Raw genomic sequence first — 12,252 nt, forward strand, 5'->3', positions numbered from 1 at the left:
TCGAATAATTGTTCATAGACCGATGAAGGATGATTGTTGGTTACAGTGCTGACGCCGGCTGTGGCCACTATACCTTGCACCGTTAGGTGTGTCGTAGCATCTACAAGACGCTTGTGGGCCATGTCCACAAGCAGGTCAAACCAACGAAGAAAGTCTGCACCAAAAATCGGGTAAGCCACGTCCGCTACGAAACGAGTAAACCACGTCCGCAACCCATCGGAACAAACGCCGCAGTCCAATGTTCAATGTGAGGACGCGTTCACCGTAAGTCACGATGTTGGTCTTGTTGGAAGCTTGCAGTGTAACTGCTGATCGGCGATAGCTAGTGGGGCTATACTAATCAAGGTGCAACCAAATTAGGAAGGCCCACTAAGCTTCAATAAAGTCACTTCCTCACCATAACAGGAATTGGCCTCCTTGGTGCAGTGTTCGGCCACTACCTCCCTCATGACTCCTACAATTTACCCGTGGCCCTCAGTCCCCAGCGGCTGCAGAGCACCTGACCAAGGTGGCGGTCAGACCTGCGACGCGGCAGAGGTTGCTAAGAATCTCTGGGTCCGGACAGGCCGCCACTGGAAACTGAACCTGGCAACGTTCAACACTCGCACCCTATCGAGTGAGGCTAGTTTAGCAGGGCGATTTGAAGAATTATCAGGTATTGCCTGGGATATTATTGGCCTTAGTGAGGTTAGAAGAACTGATGAGGCTTATACAGTACTGAATAACGGCCACGTCCTCTGCTACAGAGGTCTTCCAGATAAGAGAGAATTCGGGGTAGGATTTCTAGTCCCTAAGGACATAGCGGGCAACACTGATGAATTCTGCAGCATTAATGAGAGGGTAGCAGTCGTCGTAATAAAGCTTAATAGGATGTATAGAATGAAGGTTGTACAAGCCTACGCCCCAACTTCCAGTCACGATGATGAAGAAATAGAACAGTTTTATGAAGACGTTGAATTAGCAATGAGAAAGGTGCAAACTCAGTATACTGTAGTCATGGGCGACTTCAATGCAAAAGTGGGGAAAAAGCAGGCTGGAGAGCAAGCAATTGGCCGCTATATACGTCATCGATACTAGGAACACTAGAGGAGAGATGTTGGTAGAATTCGCGGAAAGGAATAGACTCCGAATAATGAATACCTTCTTCAGGAAGCGCAGCAACAGGAAGTGGACCTGGAAAAGCCCTAATGTAGAGACAAGGAATTAAATAGATTTCATACTCTCTGCCGATCCCAGCTAGCATACTGCAGGATGTAGAAGTGTTAGGTAGGATAAAGTGCAGTGACCATAGGTTAGTGAGGTCTAGGATTTCTCTCAATTTGAAGAGAGAAAGAATAAAATTAGTCAAGAAGAAACAGGCCAACCTAGACGCAGTAAGGGTAAAAGCAGACCAATTCAGGTTGGGGCTCGCAAACAAATATGCAGGTTTAGAACAGGAAGATGAAGACAAAATAGAGGTAATGAATGAAACCGTAACTAGGTTGATCTCAGAAGCAGCAATTCAAGTGGGAGGTAAGGCACCAAGGCAACCAGTAGGCAAGCTCTCCCAAGGAACAAAGGACCTAATAAAGAAATGGCAAAACATGAAAGTGTCAAAATCGAGAGATCAGATAGAATTTGCTGAACTGGCGAAACTGATCAACAAGAAGAAAGTAAGGGATAACCAAAATTATAACGTGGAAAAGATTGAGGAAGCAGTAAAAATATGGACGCAGCATGAAATCAGTGAGAATAAAACTTGGCATAGGACAAGGCAAAATGTATGCACTGAAAGATAAGCAGGGTAATATCATCAGCAATTTCGATGACATAGTAAAAGCAGCGGAAGAATTCTATACTGACCTGTACAGTGCCCAGAGCAGCCAAGCTACTTTCATTCGAAGTAGTGATGAACAGGATAGAGGCTCCTTCTATAACTAGCGATGAAGTTAGAAGGGCCTTGAAAGACATGACCAGAGGAAAAGCTGCCGGAAAAGATGCAATAACAGTCGATTTACTCAAAAAAGGAGGAGATATGCTTGAAAAGCTTGCGGCCCTTTATACGCAATGCCTCACGACTGCAAGTGTACCAGAAAGCTGGAAGAACGCCAACATATACTCATCCATAAGAAGGGAAACGTTAAAGAATTGAAGAATTATAGACCCATTAGCTTGTTTTCAGTGTTGTACAAAATATTCACCAAGATAATTTCGAATAGAATCAGGGCAACACTTGACTTCAGCCAACCAAGAGAACAGGCTGGCTTCAGGAAGGGATATTCTACGATGGATCATATCCATTTCATCAATCAGGTAATAGAGAAATCTACAGAGTACATTCATAGATTATGAAAAAAGCATTTGATTCAGTAGAGATACCAGCAGTCATAGAGGCACTGCGAAATCAAGGAGCACAGGAGGGATACGTGAATATCTTGGCAAATATCTACAAGGATTGCACAGCAACCTTGGTTCTCCACAAGACAAATAGAAAGATACCTATCAAGAAAGGGGTCAGGCAAGGAGACACAATCTCTCCAATGCTATTGACTGCATGCTTAGAAGAAGTATTCAAGCTCTTAGACTGGGAAGGCTTAGGACTGAGGATCAACGGCAAATATCTCAGCAACCTTCGGTTTGCAGATGACATTGTCCTATTCAGCAACAATGGGGACGAATTACAGCTAATGATTGAGGACCTTAACCGAGAAAGTGTAAGGGTGGGGTTGAAGATTAACATGCAGAAGACAAAGATAATGTTCAATAGCCTGGCAAGGCAACAAGAATTCAGGATCGCCAGTCAGCCTCTAGAGTGTGTAAAGGAGTACGTTTATCTAGGTTAATTACTCACAGGGGACCCTTATCTTGAGAAAGAAATTTACAGAAGAATAAAACTGGGTTGGACTGCATACGGCAGGCATTGCCAAATCCTGACTGGGAGCTTACCACTGTCGTTGAAAAGAAAAGTGTACAATCACTGCATTCTACCGCTACTAACATATTAGGCCGAAACTTGGAGGTGAACAAAGGAGGTCGAGAACAAGTTAAGGACCGCACAAAGAGTGACGGAACGAAAAATGTTAGGCCTAACGTTAAGAGACAGGAAGAGAGCGGTGTGGATAGAGAACAAACGAGGATAACCGATATTCTAGTTGACATTAAACGGGAAAAAATGGAGCTGGGCAGGCCATGTAATGCGTAGGATGGATAACCGGTGGACCAATAGAGTTACAGAATGGATACCAAGAGAAGGGAAGCGCAGTCGAGGACGGCAGAAAACTAGATGAGCTGACGAAGTTAGGAAATCTGCAGGCGCAAGTTGGAATCGGCTATAGCGCAAGACAGGGGTAATTGGAGATCACAGGGAGGGGCCTTCATCCTGCAGTGGACATAAATATAGGCTGATGATGATGATTGCCCTGATTCTATTGGAAATTATCTTGGTGAATATTTGATACAATACTGAAAGCAAGCTATAGACCTGTAATTATTCAATTCTTTAACGTCTACCTTCTTATGGATTAATAGAATGTTGGCATTCTTCCAGCTCTCTGGCACACTTGAAATCATGAGGCATTGCATATAAAGGGCCGCAAGCTTGTCAAGCATAATATATCCTCAATCTTTGATTAAATCGACTGTTATTCCATCTTCTTCTGTAGCATTTGCTCGGGACTTATCGAGACACGAGAACTCATCCTGCCGCTAAAACGTGCCATAATATAAAAATAATACTTTCCGATCAGCGTCCTCAACCTGAAGTATACGATTAAGCCCTGCGATTTGGCTCAAATTTAAAAAAAGAAGAACCTTGTTCGGCAAAAAGAATGAAAATAGAGTTTGGAAGGAGATTTTGCAGGTCTAAACTTGTTTAGCGATGAGAATAGTGTTCAATGGCCCTCGATGGATGCACTTTGGAACAAAAGGATTCCACTGGAAATCTTCCATTATTCTTCAGTACCCCTTTAAGGCGCCTCATATATCGTTAGTTATCGGCGTTACTGATTCGCACTTTGGGCAAAAATGCGATACCCTTCGTATTCCTTGCTTACTCTTTTTGTATTCCGCCCGCGCGCCGACATATGCGCGAAGCGTGTGGTGAAAGTTTCAAGAGCCAACGCTTTAATTCGGGTGAGAGAGAGAGAGAATAAACATCTTTATTGGGTAAATGAAGCTTTGTAGAGGCGTCCTCATTCCAGAATGCCTTGCTCGGGCCGCGTCCTGGGCTCTCGCAATCAGCCGTTGCTGATCCTCGAGGTCGGAGCTGGCCAAGGCTCTCTCCCAAAGCTCGTTGGTGTGATAAGGGTTTGGAGGATTTAGTGGTGCCTGTCTGCAACCCTCTACTATGTGTCTGAGGGACCCGGTCTCTGCGCAGAAGCGGCATTGCGGAGATAATTGTGTAGGGGCTATGAGGTGATTTCTGGTTGGGTGGGGGAATGTGTTAACCTGTATAGTGCTCGGAGGAATGATGCATTGCGGTCTGGCGTTACGTGGAACGCTTATGCCGTATTCAGAAAACGGGTGTAGTAGTCCTGGGGAGGAGGAATTCATGGTTGTAAACCAAAGCGGGAGGTTAGAATGGACATGCCACTTTTTCTCCTTTTACGGCGGATAACTGTACCACAGTCGAAGTGGGATGAAGAGAGAGAGAGGGCGCACTATACGTAATGCAGTATATTACTAACGTGGGCTAAGTGTGATATTACCTCATCCACCAGTTGACTCTCTTTCTTTTTTTTTTCAGGTTAATCAGCATTTTTAGTAACGTATTTGTCCCTCATAGCGCCTTAGACCATGTATAAGTGAGACTGAGTATAGCAGGAAGCGCGTACGTGCTTCTAACCTCTCCCCCTGGTCACCTAGCTAAATCTATCTATCTATCTATCTATCTATCTATCTATCTATCTATCTATCTATCTATCTATCTATCTATCTATCTATCTATCTATCTATCTAATCTAATCTACCAGCTGCGCACATGCACCGAAATGTTTCCCTTAGTGAATCGCACGGCGCACAATGTGTTGTCTGGCAGGCTGCTGTCGTCAACCTGTCCTGCGGAAGGACTTCCTGGTTGATGCGTCACGGCAGTGCAGGAAGTGGCCGTCTTGGCAGCAGCGGGCTGTGACAGCCGCGCACCGATTCGCCGACTGTCGCGCTTCACCGGAGCAAGCGAAGCGCCGCCGGAGCAGCGCCGGCCACAGATCAGCATCGCACAACCGAACCGATCGGAAAGGCGCCGGACGCACGACCGGCGCTCCTGCCGCCTGATTTGCCGCCGCTCGTTTTACGACGCGCCCAAGGTGAGTGGGAACAATTAAGCTAGCCCTTCTTGATCGATGCCTAACTTATGCACGCCACGAGTCCCAGACGAAAGCGCAATCCTCGGCTATAGTCTCACGTAAGCGTAATAACTAGTGTTTTATATACAGGGTGTTTCAGCGAACACTTTCAAAAATTCTTAAAGGTTGCCTGTGGCAGATAGCACAATTCTAGTTCATGAGCTGGTCTACTCTGAGAGGCGGACATTACTTGCACAAGAAATTGAAACGCATAATGGAATAATTAACAAAAAATTACTAATAAAGTTTTTAAGTAATTACTTGGTGCACCAAGTAATTACTTAAAAACTTTATTAGTAATTTGCAATTTACATATTGTAGCCGTGGAGATCGCAAGGCGGATCCACTTGGAACGAATTCTCGGGATGACACCAGTTTGGAGATTTTAATTCACGAACTTTGCGGAGAAATGCTTAGGCGTTCCAGTTAGGCTCTTAACAAAACGTTGCTTTATGCATTGAAGCACAAAATTAACTGGAACGCATTGCATTTCTCCGCAAAGTTCGGGAATTATAATCTCCAAACTGGTGTCATCCCGAGAATTAATTCCAAGTGGATCCGCCTTGCGAACTCCACGGCTACAATTTGTAAATTGCAATGTGGGCCATTAGGTAATTGGGTAAAAGCTTAATTTGTGAATTTTTGTTCATTAGTCGAATATGCATTGCAATTTTTTGTGCAAGTAATGTCCACCTCTTCGAGTAGACCAGTTCATTAAAGAGAATTGGGCTATCTGCCACAGGGAACCTTAAATAAATTTTGAAAGTGTTCGCTGAAACACCCTGTATAACTATACTGGGAATTAATATAAAACATTCAAGCTTGCGGGAGTTCTTTAAAATAATAAGATAATATCTTATAGAACAACAACGGTAATCATTGATGTAACGAGATTGCACCGTAATTTAGGAACCGCGAAAGGCGTCGAAATTACCGAGGCCTTTCACGGTCCCGTGGAAGTGCAACGAAAGTGAATGAACCTCTAAGAATGTAAATAATTGAATTTATTTATCAGCGGTGACCATGTGTCCACGAAAACGAAAAGCAATGCTAAATCAGTTTAGACTGGTGAAATAGTCTGTCGATACATCATTTTCATTCATTTAGCGGGAAAAGGTTGATAACTGGAAAAAACCAAGCCCGAACTTTCGTTCTTTCGAATTTCGCGTCGGAACCGCGGCGCCGGTAAGTCACGATTACTTCACAGATTTCGATCTACTTTCCCGTATTTTGGGCCGTTTTGGCGCACAAAATGTGCTCGAAACTTGCCAGATCGAGTGTGTCGTTCTTGTTGGGCGCAATGCAGTACTTTACCGACAAACAGACCCGAATAGACGCCGTCAAAGTACATGACGTCACGGTAACTCCAGGGCGGCGTCGCCACTCCTTCTATGTTGTCGCATGATTGCCAAGCCACGAGAGTTTTGCCATTTCAGAAGCGGAACCATAAGCATTATCGAGTCGGCTTTAACGAAATTCGCCAGCGAGGCTCTGAACTGCATGAGGCCCTCTAAAAAGCCAACCACTTTAATGAATAATTTTCTCTCTCGCGAGTGTTTCCCAATTCTATGCTGATTTATTCAGTCGAATGTTTACCCTCGAGTATCGGAGAAACTCAGTCTCCAAAATTTCATTGTTGATTGTGACACCAACGCCGCAATCAGGGGTCAATGTTTTGTAGCCACTATACGATATACCACGCATGACGCTTCCTAGTTTCACGCAGCCGCAGTATTGCTGCCCGCCTCCAGCGTCGTGCGTTTTTTTTTTTTTTTTTTTAAACGCGGAAGAGAAAAAGAAAACTGCTGACGGAATAAAGTTGCCAGTGAGGTATCCATACCCACTATGTGGTTCATCAGACGCCCGTACGCCTGTATATAATATTAGAAGTGAACTTTCCGTGTATAGTGGTCGGTTAAGAATTTCAATATTTATGTTACTTTATAGTGGTTGACTAATTACGAGAGAGGCATTCGTGCTTGCGACGAAGCAAACTGAAAAAAAAAGTTTCTATAAATAAAACATACTTGAAATACATTCCAGCGCATGAAATTATATAACCTAATGAATTGGTATACCCGGGCCCGTTGGTAAACGTAGACTTCTGCCTTTCATTCAGAACTCGGTTCTCTCCCCGTCTAGCGAAGCTCTGGTCGCGGTTTGTTTCTAGGATACCTTAGAAACAGGACTGTACACAATAATCAACAAAGAGTATGACGTAAAGAAATGACGCTGCACTAGAGATGGGAACGCTTACAACAACAACAACAACAACAACAACAACAACAACAACAACAACAACAACAACAACAACAACAACAACAACAACAACAACAACAACAACAACAACAATGAATCGTTTTAAATTGCTAGGGAAAAAGCGAGTTAGAATTTGTTCGATATAATGAGCCGCATTAATTTACATCATATGGCGTTGCTATCCCAAACGTTAATTCCACACCTCACTTGATATAGCTTCTGTCTTTAACTGCTATACGTGGGAAGCAGTATCTTCAAAGTTCAGAGCAGTAGGTTCGACATGCTATAGCTTTTAGCGAGGGATGTGGTCCGATAAGTTACTTCCAAAACACGACCGGAAGGACGAAGTCGCGGCAAGTTTCGCGCTCACCAAGATTCAGCAAAAGCTGGCTTCTGAAGCCGAGGTCACACGCTTTGCCTCGTCGCTACATGATCGTCCACGCCGCCATTTCAAGGAGGAGGAAAAAAGAAGAGGAGCAATTCCTTATATACAGGGCGTAAGAAATGCGGCTACACGTTTCGTCGCACATGTTTAATTTCATGACAACATTATGGATACAGATATATCATGGAAAGGCAATGCCTAACATCAGATACCAATGCAACAATATCGAGTCACTTAGTTACCCGATGAGCAACACGAGAGCCACATAGCTACCCGAGTCACTTAATTTCTGGAGCTACGTGCGCTCTCATAATCGACGATGTTTTGGAAAGTCACACACATATTGCTTTATGATATACTATGTACGCTGGATTATCGCGAATTTCTTTATCAATTTATATCAGCATTTCGATGTCTCGCCGTTTCCGAGCGTAAACCTCCTTCAAGATATCATCACAGCTATTTTTCCCCACATAATTTTGAATATTCAAACAGATAATTATGAATGTTGTGATGGGCACAACTTCATTTCTATATGATGTACTCAGTATTGCATGTTGTGGAATACGAAATACTTCAGCAGTCTCAGACTCACCAGATTTAAGTAGACTCGTCTCGGTCGAGCTCAAGTATATATATATATATATATATATATATATATATAGTATACACTTCACCTACACATAAGGCTTATTATTTTTTTTCTTTACGGCGGTCGAATTTTTTGAAGACAACGTCTTCTTTGGCGAGTTCAGATCGATTTGGGGTTCACGGTATCTGGGTATCTAACCACTTTCGTCTCGCAAGTTAGACAGTTTTGGGCTTTTTAGTGCACGTAGGACAGCGACCAAGGCGTCAAAATGGAGCTTGGAACGAAAAAGTCGCAGCAGGTTAGCGTAGAGCCATGCATGGAGCAGCAATTATTAGAGAGTTTTATCGTGACCGGAATTCCGGTACACGCAATGACGTTTCCGTAATACAGGGGCTTTAGCGGACGCTGGTATAGCGACATCTTGTGACTTTTCGTATAACCACAATGCCTTGAATTCGGTTTTACGTGCCAAGAGCACCATCTGATTTATGAGGCATGCCGTAGTGGGGGACTCCGAATTAATTTTGACCACCAGGGGATCTTTAACGTGCCCCCAATGCACGCGACATGGGCGTTTCTGCATTTCGCCCCCATCGAAACGCGGCCGTCGAGGCCGGGATTTGATCCCGCGACCTCGTGCTTAGCAGCGCTACACCATACATAGCCGCTAAGCCACCGAGGCGAGTCCATGTTTTCGTGTTCCTTGAGTGTTCTTGTCGAAAAAAAAAAAACATGTAAAAAGGCGACGCGTTCACAATTACGCCGCTGCCGAACATTTACACCGGCAGCGAAGTGGAATATATACACATGAAATAATAACTGTGTTTGCCTGCATGGTTGAGCTCTGTGCCACCAATACGGTCGCTCATGTTTATGCCTCCAGTAATCCGCAAACGATGCCGGATTACCGGACACGCTAAAACTCTCTAATGCGTAATTAGCGAAAAAAAAAAAAAAGACAGGCCGAAATGAAACACAGATGCGCTCGTTCAAGCTGCGCGCGCCTCAAACCGGAACCAGAAGAGCGGCTTTACGCAACGAAAAATGTTCGCCAATCCCGGATATAGTGCAGTATAAAAAGAAAGAAAGCAACGAAAAGTAGAGGTTAAGTAAAGTGCTCCATGTAAGATGGTACTAAATCAGAGTAAGGCGGTGTAGGTGAAGTCAAGGTGACTCAACAGCGGTTGACATCGAAGAAAGACAAGGTCTTCGGTGGGAGCTTCTCTTATCTCCCGAATAAAAAAAAAAAAAAAAAAAAAATGGAACTCACCACATGGTACACTAATGCGCTCCGGAAGACCTTATTTGTCTTTCTTCGATGTCAACCGCTTCTGACTCGCCTTTTTTATCTGCAAATAATTGATTCGGACAATGTTGGTGCATCGTGCTTATTAACTTCTTCTTTATCATTATCTTATTATTATTATTATTATTATTATTATTATTATTATTATTATTATTATTATTATTATTATTATTATTATTATTATTATTATTATTATTATTATTATTTGCAGACTATCGAGATAATTCAATTAAGAAAGAACACTCTCTCCCAGCTCTCTCTCCCCCAGCTCGGCGAAGCTGCGCACGTCGGAATTCCACTCTCCCTCGCCCCACGTTGCATAGCTGTTGCTTCGCTTTTCGTCTCGCCTAGCATTCCTCCTCTCCACTTCGCTGGACATTTTCTGATCCACGCCGGGCACGGCTGGAGCTCAAGTTTAAACAGCTCCGCTGTTAAAACATGTAATAAGTATTATGCTTGTATCGACACATTTCAGAGTTCATTTCCTGTGTTTCGTATCAATGTAAATAATCATGTTGTATGATTGATTCCATTTTACGCCCGCCTCCTCGTTTTCTGTTCACCGATTTATTTCTACATTTCGCATTGTTTTTTCTGCCACATATGTCTTCCTTGCACATTTGGTCTTGCGTACCACTTTTTAAGTGCACCAGTACGAAGGCTCCGTAGCTGTACCTAGGCGCTATAATAGACATTTGATTGATTGATTGATTGATTGATATTTTGTTTCATTCCTGCGGCGCCGTCCAATGCTTTCGACTTAGTTTTCCGCCCCAATCGCCTGGTTCTTGGCGCATTCTCCAATCTGGATATGTGCCATGTGCTTGAGGCTCGCGCTCGTAATCATCACTGGGGGTCATGAGCGTACATGCCTCGTTTGTGTCGTCGACGCTATTTTCACGACTATGAATACGAACAATTGCACACGAATAGACCATCATTATCTCAAGAACAACTTTTATGCAAATCGCACAATGACATCCTCGATCGTCCGCTACAGTATTGGTTGTTGTGACCTCCGAAATATAATCACAGACGCCACCGCTCTGAAAGTCTGCGCGCAGCGCCGAACTTTGCATAATTTACGCGGAACACGCACTCCAACAGCGCGGTAACTCTTAGAATACAACAACAACTCGATACAGAGTCGACACTGCAGTGGCGAAATTCTGCCGACGTCCGTGAAGCTTGTCTGCCGGTTTTCATCACGTGACATGGCAGAAGACAACACGAGGATGACGGGACAAGAAAGACAAAACAGGACGAGCGCTCGTCTCAGCTTTTCTTTCTTATCCCGTTTATCTCGCGCTGCCTTTTTTTTTTTCTTTCAGCCATGAATCGGTACCAACGAGCTCGCTTTCACACACTATTAAAGTACATCACGTGAAAGTTATTCTCAAGAAGCCGCCGCCCCTTGGCAGAGTGGCCTTCCTAGCGCTCTTTGCCTCTCGAGGTTGATGCAAAGGAATGCAAAGGGTCATCGCGTATGCTGCACCGAGCGCTTCCGTGCGGATTTCCCGCTTAGTACGAAACCGTGTCCGGCGCCAGTGCATTCCGGTCTGAAATACATTCACCGTAGTAGTGACCACAGAAAACTTCTAATAAACCGCTATTCGAATAAAGTGGTTTCGTTATAACAATCGTTTATGGGTCTTTAAAGGTACCAGGTAGGTGCGCTGGACCGTCGCCAATTTATATACGAGAAAAATCATGCGGGTTCTCTGAATAGTGTTCCACCAGAATTTATGTTGAAAAATATGTTTTCCTTTTTTTTTGCGGAACATTTCTTTTTAAAGAAGTTGTCATATGATTCATATCTAGGCCCCTGCCGTTTTTGCCGATAGGCAATACATGGCTAGGCAGACATTAGCAGCCAGAAAATTTTCATTTATAATTTCGCTAAATAACTAAAACATGCTAATTGACTTTTTAATTACGTTAGGGTACATCTTGTCATTGCGAAATTGAAGACAAGGAGTAGTAAAGTCATGTCTGCTTAGTAGAAATCTTCTAATAACCAGCACCACTTTCGATATATCTGTCCCAAAAACTGCTATAACATGCCTCGGCGTTCCAGTTAAGGTCGCTTCGAACTGTTAGAAGCACGCTTTTGGTATAATGTTATTCCGTGTATTCTGTGGCGCATTTTAAGGTCGCATATCTCGTAACAGGTCCTATGTAGTCGTATAATTTTTGCCGCGCCGACGCGTGACTTTACTCCTCGGATTCAATTTCGCAATCAAGACATGCGGCCTAACGTTAGCAATTGAAATGTCAATTGCCATATGTTACTTGATTAGCAAGATTATCGCCGAAATTTTTTTGTTTTTAACGTACGCCTAGCCACGTAGCCTATCCGCAAAAAAAAAAAAAAAAAAAAAAAAAAGAA

General features: G+C 43.6%; 1 protein-coding gene across 1 annotated transcript in view; it reads left to right on the top strand.

Moving 5' to 3' along the window:
• Positions 1 to 12,252, top strand: part of LOC119464353 (mucin-5AC-like) — a 59,020-nt gene that overhangs the window by 3,191 nt on the left and 43,577 nt on the right. The window contains exon 2 of the mRNA XM_037725325.2: positions 5,111 to 5,282. Within this exon, the coding sequence (XP_037581253.1) occupies positions 5,111 to 5,282 (172 nt within the window). The remainder of the gene's footprint in view (positions 1 to 5,110; positions 5,283 to 12,252) is intronic.

The sequence above is a fragment of the Dermacentor silvarum genome, chromosome 1 (genome assembly GCF_013339745.2).
Source record: "Dermacentor silvarum isolate Dsil-2018 chromosome 1, BIME_Dsil_1.4, whole genome shotgun sequence".
Taxonomy (NCBI): Eukaryota; Metazoa; Arthropoda; class Arachnida; order Ixodida; family Ixodidae; genus Dermacentor; species Dermacentor silvarum.